Genomic DNA, 24634 nt, shown 5'->3' with positions numbered 1-24634 from the left:
GAGCTTAAAAAATAATCTATATAAGTTGCATTCAGATAATTAAAAAAAAAAGAAAGCAAGGGAGGAAGGAAGAAATTGCCCTTCTGCATTTGGACTTTCTGCCATTGGTGATGACCTTACTTTCCCTAATATTTTTTGTATGATTTTTTTATATAATATTTTCCCAAGAATTGTGAAATTCTTGGGAAAATATTATATTTCACCTAACAACTTTGTGAGGTAAAGCAAGGGTCCCCAACCCCTGGTCCGTGGGCCGGTACCGGGCTACGGCATGCCAGCAACCAGTCCACACAAACAAGCAAAGCCTCATCCGTAGGATGCAGGCAGCACACAATATCACACACTGTCCAATCTGTAGAAAAACCTCTCTCCACAGAACCGGTCCCTGGTGCCCAAAAGGTTGGGGACCTCTGAGGTAAAGTATAGATTAAGACATGCAAAATCACTCAGTGAGTTTAATGACTAAATGAAGGTTTTTATAAGCTGGATGTGTTGATGAATTTTAGGTGATCATGATTCAGTGCTTTGTCTGTGGCTTATGCTACATCAAGGAAATGCACCACAGTATCTCTCATAAACCTCTTTTGAATTTCTAGTTGATGAGAGGCTCTCTTCTACATTTTTTGGTGGATAAAATATCACATAGGCACAGAGATGAGCATCACCCATCTCCCTCCGACAAGCAAAGAATTCTCAGTTTGTGCGCAACAAGCACCAATTTAAAATTAATTATAGGCACCCCATCCACATACATGTTTGGATGTGCAAAGGGAATGCAGATCACTCTTTTTTTTTTTTAGCTGTAGCACTGGGAGGAAACCTCAGGGTCACGTCACTCATCAAAATCTGCTAAGTTCTCACTATGTTAAGGGCATTGGGCCACATTCTTGAATCCATATATGGTGATGCTGTTGTTTCGCACACCATACGAAGACTGGTATCATGACAAAATTATTATCTCTGAAGGCTTGATTACATACCAGTTAGGGGTAAAAGGAATCCCAGAGTTGGTTTTAAAAATCAGAGAGAGCTGTAAGTAGAATTTCTTAGCTGGTTTGATATTCAACATAGTAGATTACTTGGATTTTAGTAACTAAAAAAGAAAAACCATGGTTGACTCTTTAATATGCATATATGCTCTATTCTTCAATAATATCCCAATAACATGCTTTCCTCTTTCAAAAAATAAATCATTTAAATTCAAGTTTCTTATTTTTCAGACAGCTAGGCAGTTCTACAATAAATGCTAGGAATGGATCAGAAAATGTTTCAGTTGAAGAACAAGCATGCTTTACAACTGGACATTCAGTATTAGATCATGTTCTTATTTTGCAACATCTACAATAGATGAAAATATACTTTTAAGTTAGGATCCGCACAATATGCAACTTTTAACTATTTCAGAATCACTTTTCTACTTATTGCTACACATAGTGCAAACTTAAGATTAATAGATGCCTGCTTCTTCTGATATAAAACTTTGTGACAATTCTAGTTTAACAGTTAGGTAGATGCTGTTATCTTAGATACCAATTGGTCTAAGCAAACTTTATATAGTTTAGCTGCATATTGCAAGATAGAAGCACTCAACATTAATTATGCAAAACCTAAAATATTGGTACAATAGAAAAGAATATGTTGGTGTATATACAGAATATAATATAAGCGCCCTAAAATATATGCTTATCCAATTTAAGAAGTTTAGTTCTTTACATATATAGGAATAGTGTTTCGTGCATGGCACACTTAGAGTACATTGTCTCTAGCAACAGAAGTCAGCAACAGTTCTGCAGTCCTTGTATTACTCCAGCAGTGCATTATTCATACTTATTTTCAGCTAGAGTGCAACACTTTTGTTCAGAGCCCAGTTGAGACCATATAGGTCCTTCACTTCCTTTAGAGATTTTTAAAGAATATATTTCAGATCCTATGCAGGGGTGTCAAACCCAATCGCATCGTGGGACATATCGGGACTTGGTTGCCCTTGCAGAGCTGTAATGGGTGTGGCCTGTGTGGGGCGCATCCGGTCCTCGGACCCCGTGTTTGACATGGCTTTGTATTCCCAACATGGACTTAAACCATGAGGCTGATGTGGCCAAAATTAAAACTAACATTTGGTCATGCATCTTTTTTACTGGTTAAAATTACTTTTTAAAAAATTATTTTTTTTTTCACATTTTACATCAGGGGATTGATGCCTCTGATTTTCATGTCTGATTTTAAGTGATGACTTGGTTTCATCTACGACAGCGCACACGAAACTGAAGTGCTGTGGTTTCTTCCTTAAAGCAATCCTGAGGTATGTGAACATGCAGTGGCTGCCTTTAAATAGCGTGCCAAGGAACTGGCTATCGAAGATGTTTTCATTTTTCAAGCCAACTAAATACTTAAGTCAAATATGGTTCCTAATTTCAGAAGAGCTCTGACCTGAGAAGAGTTATGTAATGTTCTCCCAACAGCTGTTTTTGAGGGGAAAATTTGGGCTATCCTGGGATATCTGAACAAAAACGTTGCCTCTGTGATGAAAGAGACTTTGACCTATTAAACCACATTTTATTATATTTATTATTGCTCTCATGGTAAAGATGCCTAGCTGAAGCTAATGATACCACATTTAAGCAGACTTCCAATTCACCTGGATTTATTTTATTTACAATTGTTATTATCTAGTCACTATAATTTTATTTCTTTTAGCAAGATTTTGTTTTACTATTTATTAAATATACCATACTTCAACCAATTTCAATATCATAATTATTGTCTTTTACTGCATTTTTTATTTCCTGTCTCACAATTCTTGCTTCTGCATTTGAGCTGGTCTTTAATTGTGATGAAGTACTTCTACTAACTTTACTCTTGTCAATTTATATTATAGTGCCAAATGGCAAATAGGATATTTGCCTCTGAAGTTACTCCTATATTAAACTCAAATAATATTAGAATAACGCTATGAAAGTACAGAAAGCCAGTTTGATGTATTCAATAAGGCATAAGGCAAAAAAACTGGGAGACTGTGAGTTCTAGTCCCACCTTAGGCAAAAAGCTGGCTGGATGACTATGGGCCAGTCCGACTTTGTCAGCTCTAGGAAGGAGGCAATGGCAAACCACTTCTGAAAAACCTTGCCAAGAAAACTGCAGGGACTTGTCCAAGGAGTCTCTGAGAATTGGGCATAATTGAAAGGAAGAAAAAAAAAGTATAGTTCAATTAATGGCCGCTTTCTTATGTTAAACACAGTGAGCAAATTATTATTAACTGCATACCCAAAATTATGTCATCCTGTAAGAATGGCATGGGGTTTACTTTTTGATTCACACTAATTTTGGCAAGTACCACACAGCAAGCCAAAGTGTTCGGAAATGCACTGTATTTTTGGCCTTTATTTTTAACACAGAAATATGACTCTGGGGAAAGCTACAGGTCCTAGCTATCAATCATTCTTTGATCCTGCTAAAGGCTCCCATGAATGACAGTTGCTGTCTTTTCTCATGCCTATTAAAGGTCTAAGCCTACAGTTGTACCCACATGTTTCAGATTCCTGCATATTGATGAAGACTAGTTGATTTCTAATGACTTCCATTGACAAAATTACAGACTCCAGCTTTGATTATCATGTGTGACCAATTCTGTTTTTCCCAAACTTTAGTGAAGCTATACCACTGACTGTCTTTATTAAGATATTCTTCTTAATAAAAACAAATTCTTAGTCATCAATCTGTATTTTGTAACATGATATAAATAATTGTTCTAACATTTCTGTATTCTATGTGGCATACTGATGAATGTGCATTATGGATATAGGTTATAATGAAAGGTTTCTCATATTGTTATAATTTTATTTATTTGACTTTAATTTATGACACCATTTGATGGCACATAGAGTAATCTTGTTGTAGACCAGTGTTTCTCAACCTTGACAATTTTAAGGCATGTGGACTTCAACTCCCAGAATTCCACAGCCAGCAGTGCTGGCTGTGGAATTCTGGGAGTTGAAGTCCACATGCCTTAAAATTGTCAAGGTTGAGAAACACTGTTGTAGACTAAGATATAAAGGAGCAAGAAGGCAAGTGAACACTATAGAATAGATGCAGATGTATAGCAGCAATCCATGGATAAAACTTACATGTACGTGTTCTTTATTCATCAGTACAATCAGAGCAGTGGTGGGATTCAAATATGTGAACAACCGGTTCTCTGTGTGGATCCACTCCTGGAAGTCCATTCTGGGTCTGGGCAACAAAAAATTAGCTACTGGTTCTGCCGAAGTGGTGCGAACTGGCTGAATCCCACCACTGAATCAGAGTTGAAAATCCTTGTTGTTTTATCATGATCAATGGCTCAAAATATTGGCTGTGCAGTTTGGATGTCAACCAGTATGATTATGTTTGGAACTAAGCTCTCCCTTTTTACAAATAGAGATAATCTTCAATAAATGAATCATGTACCTTCAAGCACCTCTGACATTGTTTTTTTTACTGGCATTTAGATCGGAAGATTGATTATTGGGCAAAATGGCATTTTATCTACTCCTGCTGTGTCCTGCACTATCAGAAAGGTCAAAGCTGCTGGGGGGATTATTCTCACAGCTAGTCACTGTCCTGGAGGACCTGGAGGAGAATTCGGAGTAAAGTTTAACATTGCCAATGGAGGTAAGAGTTGTTGTGATGCATCTTATTACAAACTCTGGGGATTTTTTTAAGAAAAAAACCTAACGTCTGAAAAGAAAATTGCCTATTACATTCACCATCTATAATCATATAAAAATTTAAAAATAATGTCTGTCTATATTTGTCTATCCAGAGATCCAGCAATCCAGCTACCCATCTTAAGACATCTTAGATTTAAATACAGTATATTTAAACAATGTTTAAAAGGCTTGTAGACTTTTCCAACTATTTGTGTTTTGGAATTAAAATCTTTGAATATACATGTTTTCATCTCTCTTGGTTCCAGGCATGAGATCAGAGATAAGTAGTCTGATATAGTAGTCACAGATACCTCTGTTGACATCTGCACAGCTTCCTGTCTCATTAGATTTCATTTATCTAAGATATTCTTTTAATTATAAATAAATAGGAATCTGATATACTACTGCAGCCCCGTTTGGAAACGTACCCATCTTCTCTTCCAAAAGTTAATAGATGATAACTGGTAGAATGAATCCTGTATGAAAAAAAAGAATGACAAGAAATATTCTCACCAGTTTTTCCTATGGTAAATTAAATATGCTATTCTCCACATAGGACACGGTAGCCATTTTGTGAGAATATTGCAGATTCTCAAAATTCTAATATGCCCATTGGCTGCAAAATTTTGTACACACCAATAATAGCAATAGTAACAGCACTTACTTATTATCGCTTCACAGTGCTTTATAGTCTTCTCTATGCGGTTTACAGAGTCAGCATATGGTCCCCAACAATCTGGGCCCAATAATTGAACTAGATTGAAAAAAATTCCTACTAATTAATATTTGCTGAGACATTAAACCCAAGGAGTTTAATTTGATTTTTCAGAAGAGTCAACATCAGACATTCAGATCAGCTTTAATCTGAAGATTTCAGAGACCATAAAAACCTCTAATAAAATACGCATGCACTGCTAAAATAGTATGTTAATTTAAACTATATAAATAATATTTATTTTGTATTTAAGAGCATTTAAACCTTGTTTTGAGGCAATATTCAAGAATTGATACAGCTTATGTTTGTATTATATTTTCAGGTCCAGCTCCAGATGTTGTTTCTGATAAAATTTATCAGATCAGCAAAACCCTTGAAGAATATGCCATTTGCCCTGATTTGAGAATTGATTTGTCTCGGTTGGGAAGACAAGAGTTTGATCTGGAGAATAAATTCAAGCCTTTCCGGGGTATTGAATCCTTTTCCATAGTGGGGAAAAATTGCAATTAAAACTTAAAAGTTAGTCCTTTAAAAAGTTTTTGGCATGGTAATATTTTAGAACTGAAATAGGAAATCCACAATGGAAATGTGGCTTTTCTCTTGTTACCCAACTGTTTAAGTTTCACATAAATTTTAATACTATAAACGCAGTACCATATTGATAATGATCTTATTCCAGCTGTGAAATTCAAACCAACATCTAACTTTATGTTTCCCTGGTTCTTGTTAGATATTCCCATGCTATATATTTTTCTTCGGGCATTTTACTTATAAATTTAAAGCACAAGTTGAAATTTCAGCTTCTCATTCTGCAGCCTTTATTTTACTTTGCTAAATTGATTATGGATTTTTCTGGTCATTGTGTTACTGAGCCACATACTGTAGTCATTTTGTAGAGCTTTTTTTAAATACATTGTTTTATTCTAGACTTTTTGATATCTTGTTGATATTTTGTTTTATTCTATTGCATGCCAACAGTTCTGGAAGCAATATAGTAAGTTTTAGAAGTTATAAATCTATCTTTGCTTGTGCTTTTATCAGTCTGACATTATGACCACCGTCTGAGGGAGATAGGCGGTTAAGAAACATGAAATATAAATAAATAAATTAAGCATGTCTTAAGTTATTCTCTTGTTTACTCCTAGAATATCCCCAAAAGCTAACTATAGTAGAATATACAGAATTGATAGAATCAGATAGAAATTATGACTGAGAAAAAAAATATTAAGTGGGACATTTTGTGAAGTAAACTTTTAAGTAAAAAAACCTTTAAAGTAACTTTCTGAGGTAAGAGTGAAACATTGTATTCTTGAAAGTGAAACACTCCCAAGGACCTTACTATGTTACCCGAACATGCATGTAAATGTGCACGAACAGAATGCACAGAAGCTGATTTTGCTGCTGAAATGTTATGCAACTTTGTCCTTTGAATAGTTCAAACAACCCTAGAAAGAATGCTGTGGCCATTGCATTGCCAAATTAAGTGGTGATCTTTGATAAAGGTGCTGGGTTAATTCCCAAAGTGTTTATGGCATAGATTTTCACTTATTCAGTGATAAAAAATTTTGTAGTAATATTTTTCCATTTGATGTGTACTTAACGCCTAAGCACAGTATCCTGACTTACATTCTTTGTTTGATCTTTTGTGCACAGTTGAGATAATAGACTCTGTGGAGGTTTACCTTAATCTTCTGCGGACCATCTTTGATTTCAGTTCTATTCGAGGCTTGCTAACCGGGCCCAACCAACTTAAGATCAGAATTGATGCCATGAATGGAGGTAAAGAGCACCATTTTTAATGCAGTATGTAAATCACTGATTTTTAAAATACTGAAAATAAGATTTAAAACTCATACAGTAATTAATTACTATAGATTTATAACAGGCTATAATTCCAAATACATTTGCTAGAGAGTGATCCTTAATGGATGCAGAGAAATGCACATGATTATGTTGTTAAGTATAGTATTCAAAATGTCTCCCATATCTTATGCTCTTAAGGTGAGAGTGGGGCAGCGTCAAAGAGGTGCCTTAGATTTCCTGCTGACTTAATTTTGGAGATGAGAGTGAAGGGAAAAAACCCTTTCTTCAGCTGAAAACCAAAATATTAGTTGGCTCTGAGAAAAAGCAGTTCTTGAACATTCAGGACACTTTTTGTTTCAGTTAACTCATGAAAAGTATTTATAGCTTTGTTCTTTTTGAATCAAAAGGACATCAACTATATATATAGAAATCTAGCTCCCAAGCCCTTAAGATATGAACTATTTTCAGTAGCTCCACATAGACAGTGCTACTTCTGTGCCGAGACAATTTATTCTTAATAGTGATATAGTTACTTGGTATGACAGATGCATTTAATGGATTATATGTCGAAGAATTCGTAGAAACCCAAATTTTTCAAATGTGGCAAAAGTAACTGAGACAAAGGTGACAGATTAAAAAATATATTATTATATTTTTAAGTGTATACACTTTTGCCCACAAACTGGTTTCTTCAGTTTATTAAAACCTTCAATAATAGGTTTTAAAATAATTAATTATTATCATCCTGAGAAAATTTAAATATGCCAAGAGTGTTTATACCACAAATAAATTGTTGAAATGCATCCTTCTATTAAATTCTTATACACAAAGTGATATCACATTTCAACCACTGCCTGTTTTCCATTTGTATTTAAGAAAAATGCTGTTCAATTTTTCTTCTTCCCACAAAAATGCAGATACTATAATTGAGTTTAGATATATTACCTCATACCAGCTATTTCCCTCAGCAATTGGCTAAAGGAGATACTTTCAAAGAGCCACAAAATTCTTTGCAGAAGTGGAAGAAAATCTGTCTCTTTCTTTAATTATGTTTGATGTTGGTGTTTAAGTAGAACAACATTCTTTTTTTAAAAAAAATCAGTTTCCTTTCATTTCCTGAGGCCATTCTTTCCCCTGCTGAAATACAAAACTCTTTCAATGTGACTATTGCTATAAAATGTCCACTAGTAGAATATTTGATTTGTATCTGATATTATACAGCTATTTCTCAAGCATTCTCGTGGGTTTTTTCCAAATGAAGTTTGTTATTTATTAATATATACCAGGTGGTATATATTGCTGCCCTGTGTTCTCACTACTTTTATAAAATAGCTGGATTTTCACTTGGGAATTTCCAGAGTACAAATTAATCCAGAATCAATCTGCCTTTAAATTAATCACCATGCTAATATGTTTGACTTTGACTGAGGCTTTTTATCATACAAATGACATATGCAGCCGAACTGGGGTGGGCAGTTATGCATCTGGGCCACCACCCTCCATTTGTGGCCCTAGTGGGTCACCAAATTGTGTGGCTTAAAAAGTGGACAAACTGCCAATTTAGTTTTGCTACAGGTGGCCCTCAATTTATAACCACAATTGAGTCCAAAATTTCCATTGCTAAGCAAGGGAGTTTTTAAGTGATTTTTGCGCCATTTTACAACCTTTTTTGCCACAATTATTAAGCAAATCATTGCAGTTGCTAAGTGAATCTTGATATCATCATTGGGCTTCCCCCACTGACTTTGCTCGTCAGAATCCAGCTGGGAAAGTTACAAATGGTGATCACATGACCCCTGGACAGTTAGTACATGCCAGTTGCCACGTGCCCAAATTTTGATCATGTGATCATGGGGATGCTGCTACAGTCCTAAGTGTGAAAACTGGTTATAAGTCACTTTTTCTAATGCGGTGTAACTTTGAACAGTCACCAAATGAATGATTGTAAATCACTTCTATAGCAGCATAAAGAACAAAATAAGTGCAATAAATAACTGAGGCATCGGACATTTGTTTCACTTCCCCAAAGTGCCCTAAAAATAAACCAAACATGGCTCTTACCCAGGAGTCTTCAAACTTGGCCCTTTTATGACTTGTGGACTTCAACTCCCAGAATTCCTCAGCCAGGCACACTGGCTGAGGAGTTCTGGGAGTTGAAGTCCACAAGTCATAAAAGGGCCAAGTTTGAAGACCCCTGTTCTTATCACTTAGTGAAATTACTGTATTCCTTCTGCAGTAGCTGTAGAACAAAAAAAATAAAATAAAGAGGTGCCTATTCCATGTGCTTAACTCTTCTATTTTCATTGATTTATTTATTATAGTTTGGTTTTACTATTGTTTTACTATAATTTGCTGATGCACTTTAATTTACTGATGCAGTCTGCACTATGTATATATATATGTATATAATACCTAAATTATTTGGTAATCAACAGATCTTTCATAGCCTTCATCTTTTCAAAGGAGGTTAGTTTGGTCAGCTGCAGATGACCCAATATGCATATAAGTACACAGGCATTTTTGTAGAAAATTGCAGGATGTCTTGCTTAATAGAGAGTTATATAATACCCCGTTTAATGCAAATTGGTTCCATTTTTTAAATACACAAAGGTGTTCATTCTGAATATTTATCTGAAAATGATCTTTAAATTGAAGGCAAATCCCTTTTGCAGTGATGGGCCCCTATGTCCGGAGAATCCTGTGTGATGAATTGGGAGCTCCAGCTAATTCTGCGGTTGATTGTGTCCCTCTGGAAGATTTTGGTGGCCAGTACCCTGATCCAAACTTAACATATGCAACTTCCTTGTTGGAAGCAATGAAAGGAGGAGAGTACGGATTTGGAGCTGCATTTGATGCTGATGGGGTAGGTTTGGGGAAGCTAAATTCATAGCTGAAAGTGACTAACGACTGTCAGAGGATTTCTGTCTTTTACATAGATATTAGGCTTTCATCTAAGCGCAGGTGAAATTAATAGTTCAGTTATGCGCTCCCTCACTATTATGAACGATTCAGTGGTTCCGCGATGTTCAGTGCTAAAATATTTAGCGTTCCAAAATATATCATTTAGTTGCTTAACACAGGATCAACTATAGATTTTTCAAGTTCATAACATGTATTGGAGTATACATTTCAAGTTCATAATGTATATAATGGATTTTCCAGACAGATGCTTGCATCTCTTTGATAGTATTGGAAGTGCTTTGGCAGTTAGAATTGGAAATCTGATTTTCCTATGCCGCACCTCACTTCTAATTTTTTTTTCATTTTTCATTATTCATAGTCATTACCAAAATAATTTCCAGTTCCTTCTAGAACAATGAAAGGGGTTTTTTTCTGATTTAATCAGTAAGCAACAGATGAAGAAATCAGTGCAAAAGATACTTTGGAGGCACATTTTTAACTCCTTTGTTTTAGGGCACAAAAAACTTTCTACCAAGTATTGTGTGACCATTTTAGGAAGTTTAGTAGTACATTTGATGTTTCCAGTTAAATTCAATTCTTTATCTCATCCTAACATATAGTTATTTATCCTTCCTTTTCTGAAAAGATTGTTGTAGTACAATTCCTGCCTAGTATTATAGAGCATAATTACTGGAAATCTTCACAGTTCAATTAAAGAAAACCATTGATAACATTGTACTTTGTTATAAGATACAAATAAGAATTAAATTTTAAAATTGATTTTGCAGTTCCCAATGAAGGAGTATTGATAAAAGATATCCCCTTTCTTCCTTCCTCCTCCCTCCCTCCCCCCTTCCTTCCTTCCTTACTCCCTCCCTCTCACTTCCTCTCCCTCCCTCCCTCCCTCTCTCACTCCTTCCTTCCTTCCTTCCTTCCTTCCTTCCTTCCTTCCTTCCTTCCTTCCTTCCTTCCTTCCTTCCTTCCTGTTCCTGTTTAATCAAGCTTAATGTAAGAGAAAACTTACTATTCTTCAAGATATAATGTGCTTCCAGGAAAAAAAGAAGCTATATGAAATTTTGGAGTAAAAACTATTATATTTTTTTTCCTAATCTATTCAAGCAAACTAAAGTTCTCCATGTTCTCCAAGTTTTCCATGCAGCAGTGTGCTGCAGCTGCCAAAAAAGCCAACACAGTGGTAGGCTGCATTAACAGAGGGATAGAATCAAGATCACGTAAAGTGTTAATACCACTTTACAATGCCTTGGTAAGGCCACACCTGGAATACTGCATCCAGTTTTGGTTACCATGATGTAAAAAAGATGTTGAGACTCTAGAAAGAGTACAGAGAAGAGCAACAAAGATAATCAGGGGGCTGGAGGCTAAAACATATAAAGAATGGTTGCTGGAATTGGGTATGTCTAGTTTAATGAAGAGAAGGACGAGGGGAGGCATGATAGCAGTGTTCCAATATCTCAGGGGTTGCCACAAAGAAGAGGGAGTCAAGCTATTTTCCAAAGTGCCTGAGGGCAGGACAAGAAGCAACGGATGGAAACTAACCAAAAGGAGAAGCAATCTAGAACTAAGAAGAAATTTCCTGACAGAACAATTAACAATTAACCTGCCTCCAGAAGCTGTGAATGCTCCAATACTGGAAGTTTTTAAGAAGAGACTGGACAGCCATTTGTCTGAAATGGTATAGGGTTCCCTGCCTGAGCAGGGGGTTGGACTAGATGACCTCCAGGGTCCCTTCCAACTTTATTGTTGTTGTTGTTGTTAGTGACTTTAGATCAAGCCATGTATCTGAGTACTATGAAACAGATTAAAGCCAAATAATAACCTGTCCTTGGGTCTCCCTCTTGCTAGACTGCAAATTGAAAAAAGGGAGAATCCAGCTATTCTCTTTTACTTACTCATTTCTCGTTTCCTTACCCATTATATTTTATTTTCTCTTTCAGGACCGTTACATGATTCTAGGTCAAAATGGATTTTTTGTTAACCCTTCAGATTCCCTGGCCATTATTGCAGCAAATCTCCATTGCATTCCATATTTTCGTCAGATGGCTGTGCGAGGGTTTGGTAGGAGTATGCCTACCAGCACTGCCTTGGACAGGTAGGAGACAAGTTTTATTGGTATCATTATAAATCTGGAGATGGATAAGGAATTGACTGCTATATTCAACTTCCAACACCTTGATTGCACTTCCTACAACCATCAGAAATTCTGCAACTAAATTTCATCAGCAAACCACCAAGAGATGATTTCCTTCATGTTTTATTTCCATCCTAGTTTAGGGCATTCATAAAACAATGGTTACATAAATAGTTGTGTAAATGCACCCAAATTATAGTAAAATGTTCTTTCAATCTACAATATGTCTCAAAATAGCTCCAGCCATTGGTTTTGGAGGGAGGGGTGTTACTATCTTGGATTTTCCAGATATTTTTATTTTTCCAGATATGTATCTCTGAAATTCAACTTCAGCTTCTCACACTATTAAACTTTCTGATTGGGACTGCTAGGAACTTTATTTCATTATCATGTGGAGGACCACAAATTGACCATTTCTGAGTTAAATATATAAAGTGTGCAGTTAATTGCAGAGACACTGACCTCATGAACCAGAATAATCTCTATTAAACCCTTGTGTATTTCAGAATCATTTTCCAGAGAGCTATACAAACCGGAGCTATTGTTGTTGTGTAGTGCATGTGTGTGCAGTTCCACATAATAGAAAGTAGAAACTATGAACAAAACACCTTTGTTTCAGAAAGGTTGCTACCAAATTACAAATCTTTGTTGAAATGCTTGAATTTTCTAGCTGTTTTTCCACGTCACTCACTCTTCTTGATTTGACAAAGCCATGGGCACGATGTTTCAAACACCAATTACTGCTTTTGATACCTTTATCAAGTTGTTTAAAATAGTCAAAAAATTTAATATAAATGAAATAAAGTTGAATTTAGTAGGTGACCTTGAATTATTAACTACTGTTTTGGACTGGCAGATCATTCAAAAACCAAGCATAGCTCTCAGCTAGAAAAGACTGTGTCACTGAGCATGTTGTGTGAGCCTAGCTGTGGTGCTTTATAAGCTTTCATTGTTGGCTTAGCCTGTTCAATTAAACCAACCAATTTTGACTACAGGTAGTCCTCAATGTATGACCACAAGTGAGTCCAAAATTTCTGTTGCTAAGTGAGACATTTGTTAAGTGAGTTTTGTCCCATTTTACGACTTTTCTTGCCACCATTGTTAAGTGAATCAGTGCAGTTGATAAGTTAGTAACCCAGTTGTTAAGTGAACCTGGCTTTCCTATTGACTTTGCTTATCAGAAGGCCGTAAATGGGGATCGCGTGACTTTGGGACACAGCAACCGTCGTAAGTATGAACCGGTTGCCAAGCATCTGAATTTTGATCATGTGACCATGGGGATGCTGCAAAGGTCATGACTGTGAAAAATGGCCATAAGTCACATTTTTCAGCGCCGTTGCAGCTTTGAATGGTCACTAAACGAACGGTTGTAAGTTGAGGACTACCTATAGTAGGCGACAAAGCATAGTTAAACCAAATCATAACTATGTGATGTTTGAATTCAGTCTAAATAGACACAAACATCTGATCTGCTGATAAACATGAGGGTTGAAATCAGGGGTTTTCAAGCTTGGCCCTTTTTTGACTTGTGGACTTCAACTCCCGGAATTCCTCAGCCAGGCACGCTGACTGAGGAATTCTGGGAGTTGAAGCCCACAAGTCATAAAAGGGCCAAGTTTGAAGACCCCTGGTTTGAAGAGTCCTCGTGGCTATATACAGGTAGTCCTTGGCTTACAACCAAATCAGATCCCCATTTTATGCCCTAGTTTGCCATGATGGTTAAGTGAATCACTGCATTTTTTAGTGAATCATGCTGTCATTATGTGCATCTAGCCTCCCCCATTGACCTTGCTTTTCAGAAGCCAGCTAGGACGACTACAGATGGAGGTCACATGACAGTGCAATGGTCATAAATATGTTACTAAGTGCCAAAATTTTGATTATGTAGACATGGGGAAGCGCATGGGTTGTAAGTGTAAAAACTGATCATAAGTCACCTTTTTCAATGCCATTGTAACTTCAAAAGGTCATTAAATGAATAGTTTTAAGTCAAGGACTACCTGTAATCTATTATTCCAGGAGTCCTCAACCTTGGCAAATTTAAGACTTGTGGACTTCAGCTCCCAGAATTCTTCAACTATTGAGCTTAGTCTTCAGAATTTCTGAAGAACTTTAGATAACTCAAAGTTATTTTTTCCTTTCTTCTAAGGGTAAAATATTTTCCATCCACCACCAAAATGAAAGTTTATATGTTATCATTATTTACACAGACATGTCTAACTTGGCACTGCTTTTTTCCTCCCAGTATCCTTTCTTTTTGTTTAGATATGGCAAAATTGTTTTGAAATGAATATTTTTAGTGACTTTCCCCAAAAACTAATCAAAGGGCTTTGTAAACAACAAGGTCCATTTTGTTATTAACTCCAGAATATTCAGAGCAGTTTTTATTCAGTAACCTTCCTCTAAGACCTGGGCCTCTTTTCATTTCCTTCATGTCCTAGATTAGAACCTTTGACACTGAAAAGCGGAAGGAAGGAAGGAAGGAAGGAAGGAAGGAAGGAAGGAAGGAAGGAAGGAAGGAAGGAAAAGATGTGTTTAACCCACTTCCTGTTGTAGGAGATCTAACATAGGGCTATGGTCTGAAAATACTGCTTTTAATCCCCTAAAGATAACACAGTTTAATAGCTTAATTTTAGCTTAATGATTATACAAACCTGGACAATATATTAAGCCTAATGTTTATATTTTTTTAGTATAGTGAATGCAACAAGCTATATTAGGCTTAGGATGAGGGGATAGAGTTGGATAAATTGTGTTCAGCAGGTTGCAAGAATCTATTGATTGCATGGCTTGTGAACCAGATAATTACATTAAACCATAATGTAGCTTACTGCAGTGTTCTTAAATTGTGGGTAATTACACTCGGAGTAATTTGGGCATATCCTGGGAGTAATGGAGAAATTTGTAGTTGGTCATTTGTGAGTCAAGGATCTAGTTTAGGACTGCCACTTCTAAGAGGTTTATGTAAAACAACAGTCTTGTTGTTTGTTTTTAGAAGTAGTGACTTTGAGTAACTTTGAACCAGTGAGGATCGAACCCTTGGCAGTCAGCAGAATTAGCCTGCAATACTGCACTGTAACATTACCTGATTGCTTTGTAAGATAACAATTGCAAATGGAAAAATTAGAGGAGGATAAGTTTGTTGAGTGTGCATGGGAAGTTGTATGGCACACTTCTGACTGAAACGGTATGAGTGATATCAGTGAGCAAAATTTGGAAAGTATAGTTCAACTTTATGCTTTGCAGAGAATGTGCACACCTGGTTTTTTGATCTTCAGCAAGACATTGAAAAGTGTTTAAATGTGAACAATATTCTCCTTTTTTTTAGAGAAAGTGTTTGATAAAGTGATAGGCTTGAATTATGGAATGTTGCACCCAAATACAGAGTTGAAGGTGATTGATGAATGTGATAAGAGCAATATATGATGAAAGTAAAGCACCCAAGAGGCCAAACCAAATTTTTAATGTCCTGAGCAGTGAGTAGCTGCATAACACCCCTTGGTAATTAAAATATTTATGGAAAATACATAAGGAATGGCTGTGGTGAGATTTCAGATACGTATATCTGCTGGGAATGTGAATGCATTAATTTTTTTTTAGGTATTATAAATATCTACCATCTTGTAGGGTTAGAACTTCAGTATTTTGCAGCAAATGTTAGATTGTATGTTACCAAAGAGTAATGCTTTGAAAAATAATATATCAAAGACTAAGGTAATTATGTTTAATAGGAAAAATGATGTAAATGATTGTGAGTTATACGTAAGTGGCAAAAAAACCTCCTAAAACAAACAAGGAATCTGTGTACCCTATTAGATGAAAAAGTGGATGAATAAATGTTAATATAGGCAAATGTAGGTAGAAAGAATGTATGGAGAGGTATAATAACTATGTTGACATAATTAGATTCAGCAATGTATTTTTTTCTATTTACATACTTTTAGTTTCTTTTGCTTATTATTTTGTACTCCATTACTTTACTTTGCACAATGTTATTTATTCCAAAAGAAAGTTGTGTGATGGGTATATGTTTTTGCTTCAATATTTCATGTGCAAAAACAATCTGAATTGAATTAGAGAGAATACACTGTATGAATGTTGCCTTGGCACAGTTGTAAATTTCCATGACTTCAGGGACTGAATTGAAGGAATATGTCTGAAATTATTCCAGGAACTAGCCAAATGAAGTATTCTGAAAATACATTATTAGCAAGCAATAAATACTTCAGGGAATCCCCAGAAAAGCTAGTTGAAACGGTAACAGTTCATTGTTAACATAGATTTAATTGGCTAGGGGAAAAAAAGAACCACAAGGGTGGAGCGAATTCAGTTTTAAATGTAGATGGGTCCGGGAAGAGGGGAATAGAAGTATTCTCCTTCCTTGCAGTCCCTTCCCCCAAATGCTTTTCTTTCAGTTCTGTTGTTGGAAGTTTCCTACAACTGGGGGGGGGGGGAAATATCTGGAAAAAGGGAGGTGCATCTTTTCTTTCTAAAAGATCAGTTCCTTTTGTTCCACATGGCACTGGGAGACAGAAGTAATTTATTAATTTCCAGGAGTACAGAGCTTCTCGTTCTTCTCATCCTCTATGACTGGTGGCATCTCAGGATGTGGGGAACGTTTCCATTCTTGGTTGGTCATCTAGAAAGTGGAAGAATCAATGAGCTCATGAAATTCTGTGGGAACACTAGATTTACAAATAATCAACAAAACCCAGGTGTCAGCAAAGATCTGCAGGTAGCAAAGTTGTAACAGATTGGTTTCAAACTGCTTGTGAATGGTTAGGTTTTTGTACTATTCAGCAGTGCACTTTATTCAACCATAATGGGTTTGTGTTGAACTAAAATGTACTGGTGGTCGCCTATAAAGATATGGAGCCAAGATACTTGAAGGACTGCCTCTGTCCAGTTGCTGTTACCTGCCCTATTATATCTGGCAGCAATGGTGTGCTTCAGTTCCCGTCAATTAAATTAAATGATGTATTGCAGGATGCAGGAAGTGTTTCTTTTCTGTTATGACATCTGCCCTCTGGAACACCTTGCCACCCAAGATCAGAATAGCCCTTATCTGCTGGCTTTCAGAAAGCCTTCAAGACCTGGCAGTGCTCTGGTATGGAAGTTGGAAAATAAGTGGAGCCCCTGGGATTTATTATTATTCTGAGGTTTTAGTTTTGATTATATGTTGCATGTTCTTACAATTATTTATTTCACTTTTTAAATTGTTGAAATATTTTGCCACCCAGGGTTGCTTTGGTGAGACAAATGGGGCATATGTATGAAATAAAATAAAGAAATACTTATAGAAATACACTAGAAGTCAGGGAATCCTTTCAAAATACTGAATATTTTAATTGAACAAATAGATTTATTTGCAGTGTCATGAATTCAATTTATAAAATAAGGTAAGATTTCTTTAATTTGAAGTAATGGATACGCTACATTAAAAATGTATAGATTATCCGTTCTGGGCTCTGAAAATCCAGCCAACCATTAAATGGCAACAAAAATAAAGAGGAAAAAAAAAATCCTTGCCTTCTAACCATCATTCAGATTTCTACAGCCCATGTCTGGTTGTCCTAAACAATATCAAACTAGGATTCTACAGATTAGCATGTGGCTTAGTTTACAAGTAAGTATGAATTAGCTGAGCCACAATTAGGCACGTGAGAAGGATATTGGAGAGGCAATGTGTTACTGAATTCCCTTCCAGTTCTGAAATATTTTATCAAAAGCATCCTTTTTATCTGTTTGCTGGGTCAAAGCTGCAGTTCCTAAGTTTTTTTTATTTTTTATTTTGCACATAAATCTAAAATAATGGGAATAGCAGCTGCAGTGCTTACCATATATGGGATATTGGCAGTTGCTTGGTTCTGCTCTTGGTGTATACACTTGATGCCTTTTAAGGGAACTTGGTGCCTGCAGAGTGAAAATAACCAGAAACCAAACATGTATTTCATAGACCTGCCACTTTTGTACTCTTAGGAGCATAGGAAAACTACAAGCTCCAGGGATTAACTTCAAACTTGAATAGAAAAGAAAAGAGTTTTTTTAAATTCAGAAATCTTAGATAAGGTCTCCAGAATAACAGATAAAATTATAGTCCGAGTTCTTCATACAAGATAGTACTGTTGTGGCTTGTCTCTTGGCTTACACATTACTGCAAAGTTTGACAAAATAAACTGTTGTCTTTGCATATATTTTGAGGTAAAAACTCCACTGAATTCAATACTAATGTAGTAACTTTTGAAGTATTTTCTATTAAAAAAAATATGCAGGCTACAAAAAATGTCGAATGCCGTATCATGGTCCTGTGCTGCTCTCACAGATGTTCTTGGTTATATTCCCATTCCGTTCATGGAATACATCACATAAAACTCTCTTAAATCTTCTGTATTACACTCCTTTTGACTGAAGATGAAACAGTTGAAACTTTGTGGGTTAAGTACATTTGAAGATAAGGACATTTCTTTGACTAAACTGTTTTTAACATTTTCCATTTCTTGGCCCAGTAAAATTAGCTGGCTTTTTCTTTCAAATCATTTTTTAATTTCACAGGTATTCTTATATATTTATCTACAGTGCTTTTTTTGTTAAAAAAAAAAAGGTGCTGGAACTCACACACGTCATACAACCCTCCTTGCCTACCCTACAAGGTTCCATCCAAAAAAGGTGCCGGAACTCCATTCTGGGCGTTTTATGACAAAAAAAAGCCCTGTTTATCTATATACTACTAAAACCCTCATTGTGATCTTTAACTGGGTAAAATAGTGCATCATACGGCAACAAGGTGCCTCAAATGGGCTCATGTACAGAATAAGAAGAGAGGGAAGAAAAGGGGAAGAGGGAGGAATGGAAAAAAGGAAAGGGGGAATAGGGAAGGAAAGAGGAACATGGAACATGGTGGCCTAGGACACCCCTGTACAGTTCCCCAATTCACCCCCTCCCCGTGTACCTTCCTCAACCATGTAGTACATCTTGCGCATCCTCACATATCTTCCCTGACCCTCACCATCCCTTGTGTACTCCCGTGTACAATTGATGAGCCACACCCCAATGTGCCTCCTTTCTCCCCCTTGCTCCCTCCTTTCTCATCTTGCTGATTTTCCCATTGGTTTTCTCCCTACAAGCTTACCGCAGACAAAGTAAATGGAGAAGCCAGCAGGAATTCTAAGGAGGAAGGGAAAGAGGGCGGAAGAAAGGAAAATAGGAAGGATGCAGAAGGAAGGAAGGAAAGAAGTAGGATTGCTAATCCTCTAAAGGAGGATATCTAATAACCATGAAGGTGCAAAAAAGCAACTTCCAACTTCCACAAGGAAACTCAGTGGGGAAGCCTGTAAGAAGTTGGGCATTGCTTCCATATCCAGTGCCTTTTTGTACTCTCGTGGTCATTTTATTTCTCTGTTTAGTCAAGGAAATATTTCTGAAAGGATGACCTAACAGGGCACAGGTTGTTTAATATGCCACAAAAGATGATAATATTAGTGTACAGTTTTAATTTGGTATTTTATACTGCAACAGCTACTTGTCTGGCTGAGTAGTTTGACAAATCATAGTTAATTAGATGAACCATCACATTCTATCCATGAAAAAACTCAGACAATATATTTCGCTCTGTAGTTCCAGAGATCTTATCTAGAAGAATTTCTGAATTAAAAAATGTGTTCCCATCTGTTCAAAAGGATAATACACAATACAGTGAAGAGTGGGAATGTTAGATGTTTTCTGTCACAAATTTTAAATGCCACACTGGCTTGGTTCCCTCAAACATAATGTATAGGTAGTCCTCAACTTACAATAGTTCATTTAGTGACTGTTCGAAGTTACAAAGGCACTGAAAAAGCGACTTACGGCCGTTTCTCATACTTACAACCATTGCAGCATTCCCATCGTCATGTGATCAAAACCCAGATCTTGGCAACTGAGTCATATTTATGACAGTCGGAGTATCCTGGAATCTTGTAATCACCTTTTGCAGACTTCCAACAAGCAAAGTCAATGGGGAAGCCAGATTCACTTAACAACCATGTTACTAACTTAACAACTCTGGCAAGAAGAGTCATAAAATAGACAAAACTCAATGGACAAAACTCACTTAACAAATGTTTCACATAGTAACACAAATTTTGGGCTCAATTGTGGTCGTAAGTTGAGGACTAGTTGAAGTTAATTTTTTGCTAATGTGCGAACATATTGCTATAGACATACTCAACCAACAGAGATTTGAAAACTGGCATAGTACTGTATGGCAGGTTTATAATATTTATTTTGATTAGATACTACTTTCATGTTTCACTCTGGTGCCTTTTGTATTAACTTTTTGAATTACTGTTTGGGGGGAAGGGTATTTATTTAAGCCGGTTTGGGGGGGGGGATATTCTGTGACTGCCGTCTCCTTTTCAGATTTAGGGAATTAAATGCCAAGACTTTGGAAAGCTGCAACAGTTTGAAAATTTATTTCTGTAGGAATAGAATAGAATAGAATAGAATAGAATAGAATAGAATAGAATAGAATAGAATAGAATAGAATAGAATAGAAATGGAAGGGACCTTGGAGGTCTTCTAGTCCAGCCTCCTGCTTAAGTAAGAGATAAAGCAAATTCATTCTATAGTATTTTCTTTATTACTATGATATCAGGCTGCAAAAATTTGACAACCATCATTTCAGCAGCAGAGAGTTATTGTAAACTGTTTTGGCAATATTTAGTGGTCAATTAGATTATTGTAACCCAGATATGGTAGCACTTGTGAAATTTATACTAATGTTTTTGCATTGCATTGTAAACACACTGTGAAAAGTTACAAAGTAAAGACAAATAATTTTTTTAAAAAATACAACAAGCTATTTGCTTTATTCAGCAAGATAAAATATACTCTTCTGTAACTACAGTATGTGAATTTTTCTATACATATGTAAGAAGCAATTATAGCTATTTTAGTCTATGAAAAACATCTAAAAGTGGCAATTATTGGGTATTATTGGCACCAAAAATGGTACACTTTGTCTTATATTGATTTTGAAGACAACCCTCTGGATTGAAATAGCTAGCTAATATTTTGAACTTCAAGTTGCACTAAATCAGTGATCATAATTTTCTCTCACAATACAGATCTCATACCAGAGCTAATTGTGCATAAATTAACCTATCGTATTTAAAATTAAAATATTTGTACTTATTCCAAATAATACTTTGGCCAATATACACGCAATCTACAGTTTACCTTTTTGGATATATTTTATTATATCCTGATTTCTAAGATGTAGAGCAGTGTTTTTCAATTAGTGTCCATTGAAACTCTAGGTCATGATTTAAAATAAAACCCTGCTTTTTGAAATGCTAGTACTTGCAGTGACACAACCTGGATTGCTGATGTTGTAGACATTGTAAATCATAAATTGTGTAAATTAGAAATGAATTGTATTGTGAAGTATTTGTATTTTTTGCCAGAGTTTCCTGATAGCTGAAAATTATTTCAAGGATTCCTCCAGTAAAAGAATTAGGAAAATATACTAGAGATATTGATTATAATAAAAAGAGATATGAAGCTGGCTGGCATTTCAGTTATTCTGTGTATCTGTATGTTAAAGGTGTGTCTGCAAGAGAGAGAGGGAGGGGGGGGAGGGAATAAAAAAGTTAGATTTAATTGTGTTTGCTTATTCTCATTTAATGCAATTGAAAGCCTGGAAATTACTACTATGAAATAAAATAATTAAAATACTATTTGATCCAGTTGTTGCTGTAACTGATTTGCAAATTGTAATCCACCTTGCAGTGTTTAGGATTCCAAAGGTTTGTCCAACTGATCTTTGCTTCTTTTTTGAAGACTGCATCCTCTCTTTGTACATTTGACAATTGTTGATTTTTAGGGCAAATGGTAAGAGGTGAATAAAGGGAAATGGTCCTTTGCACATTGATCCTATGTCTGTTTCTTGCCTTGACAATTCTTAGTTGACTAATGTCATTATGTTGGAGGGATATTCTTATCTTTAATGTTTTGTTGATCTTATTATCATTTCTTTGTTTGATTGTTTTTTGTTTTAATTATTGCAAATTATTTTATTCTTTTTTATTATATTGCCATAGATCTTGATATATTATACATTATATTATTTCAATACAATAATGTTTATTGGAGATTATTAGCTTTCTATTATTTAGGTAATTTAGGGTGTTGAGAATAGAGAAAGGAAGAACAAATATGCTATCAATATTAATTACGATTTAGAGTATCAATGTTACTTACATGCATAGAATTATTTGACTTTTTCATCCAAATTTGCATATGACATTGAAACAAGAACAAGAAGTGGCATGTGATAGGTTGTTGTGAATCCAGTTTTTAATCCACGGCTTTACTTAAAATGAATGCATTTAAATAATGCTATATCCATATATTCAGAAAACTATAGTATAGTTATAAGGTGTATTGTGTAATGCCTTTTTTTAGGGTCGCAAAATCAATGAAAGTACCGGTGTATGAAACACCGACAGGATGGAGGTTCTTCTCAAATCTGATGGATTCTGGTCGATGCTCCCTGTGTGGAGAAGAAAGTTTTGGCACTGGTAAGATTAATACTCTGAAAGTATTTCGTAATATTGTTAAACTACAGCACCTACTCCATTTTACAACTCTAAAAAGATTATTAAATAAATTTCTGCTGAATATATTAAACTTAGAGTCAGGTCTCCTATGTTACCCAAATCTCTATACATCAGATTAGTTTCTGTTAATTCTGAACTTTTTGATCAAAAGCAAATACAGGATGTCTAGAAGACTTCTTTGATGCAGCAGAAAAAGATTTTGTTCCTATATTAGCAGCATATTGGCATTTACCCAAACAATAAAAACATGCTAAATTATATATAAAACATTTGGGAGGTTAGGAAGAACATTATACATACAAATACATACAAAAACAGCAAATAAAGTAGTTAGTTCACCTGGAGAGGACATCATGGGATTCCATACTGTATGAGGTATATACAAAAAGAGGAGAAGGTCAAAGAACGTGAGGCAGACCCAGAAAAAGATGGATAAACATCAAAGATACACTACAACAACATCAACTAACAATGGTTGAGGGTGCCAGAAAAGCAAGAGCTAGAATTTTGTATCTCTCACGACACCCAAAGCGGTAAAAGAGGAAGTGAAGAAGAAGAGAAGAACAATAATGCATAAGGAAGCACTTAATGATCTCCAAACCATTTTAATGCCAAAGTGAAGGTACATGGAGGATGCCATCAGTGGCCAAAGCTGCCATTACATACCATGTTTTCCCCAAAATAAGATCGGGTCTTATTTTGGGGGGTATGGCTTATATTAGGCCCACCCCTAAAAATCAAGCTAGGGCTTATTTTCGGGGTAGGCCTTACTTTCGGGAAAGCACGGCACTTGCGTCTCAGCATCTTATGCAAATATATAAGTTGTAGCATTTGTGTGATGAAGTTACACATGTTTCTTTATTTTGCCCTCCACTGAATAAGCTAATGCCAGTCACTATGTACCATGAAAACTTCTATAAAGAAAAATAGCGAATTCAATTTTGAGTTGGACTGTAGGATTGCTAAATGATTTCTCTCTTGCCCTCTCAGTCTACTTAAAATGTGAATCAGAGCAGCAACTTAACCATATATGAACATGAATTTCTAATGTGTGCTTTCTGCTTGAAATGTATATGTGTTTTCAGTAGAAATTTAACGATGAACTCTTCCAAAGTATATTGGCACGATCAGTATTTATCTATAAAAGATTCTACTTTATATTTCATCCATTATACTTAGTATCTTTGGTATGTAAGCTTTATCTTTTATTTTAAAAAATACCGTTTAAAGAATAGAATAAATAGCTATATAAAAGGAAAAATGTGTGAAAAGACCTGGTCAATAAATTATTACAATTATCATAAAATTTAAAATTCATTATTTCATTAATTAAATGCATAGAACTAGATTCACAGTATCATCTTAAGAAATAATTAAAAATCTATATACATTTCTAAATAGTAATATTGACATTGGTATTAATGATACCATTTGTCATGGTGCCCAGAATAAATGCACATAATCACGTAAAGTAAAAGAAAAGAAGAAAAATCAGAAGAGAAAAGAAGTAGAAAAATCAGTAAAAACAACATTAAATTCTAAATTTCTTCCCAACCTGACTTATGATTGCATCAAGATACTTATAAACAGTGCAATTACTTCTGTCTGTAAATTCATTATTTCCCTTGATCATATTCTTAATGTCTGAGTTTGCCTTGTATGATATAGGATATATGGGAACCATTCTTGCTTATATTTAGTAAAACTCTTTTTTTTTTTTTCATTTTTGGTGCTTCTAGTTAGTGTTGATTTCTGACAACTGCCTGGATTAGTCCCTGCAGTT

General features: G+C 35.5%; 1 protein-coding gene across 1 annotated transcript in view; it reads left to right on the top strand.

Annotated features, from left to right (window-relative positions):
* The window catches only part of PGM5 (phosphoglucomutase 5), a 53528-nt gene that overhangs the window by 9596 nt on the left and 19298 nt on the right, over positions 1 to 24634 (top strand). Inside the window, exons 2-7 of the mRNA XM_039362314.1 lie at positions 4485 to 4647; positions 5723 to 5869; positions 7054 to 7179; positions 9876 to 10066; positions 12060 to 12214; positions 22697 to 22812. Coding sequence (XP_039218248.1) covers positions 4485 to 4647; positions 5723 to 5869; positions 7054 to 7179; positions 9876 to 10066; positions 12060 to 12214; positions 22697 to 22812 — 898 coding nt within the window. The remainder of the gene's footprint in view (positions 1 to 4484; positions 4648 to 5722; positions 5870 to 7053; positions 7180 to 9875; positions 10067 to 12059; positions 12215 to 22696; positions 22813 to 24634) is intronic.

Source organism: Crotalus tigris, unplaced genomic scaffold, assembly GCF_016545835.1.
Source record: "Crotalus tigris isolate CLP2741 ecotype Arizona unplaced genomic scaffold, ASM1654583v1 scf7180000019422.807890, whole genome shotgun sequence".
NCBI lineage: Eukaryota > Metazoa > Chordata > Lepidosauria > Squamata > Viperidae > Crotalus > Crotalus tigris.
Note: the sequence above shows the minus strand (reverse complement) of the source record. Positions and strands in the feature narration are given on the sequence as shown.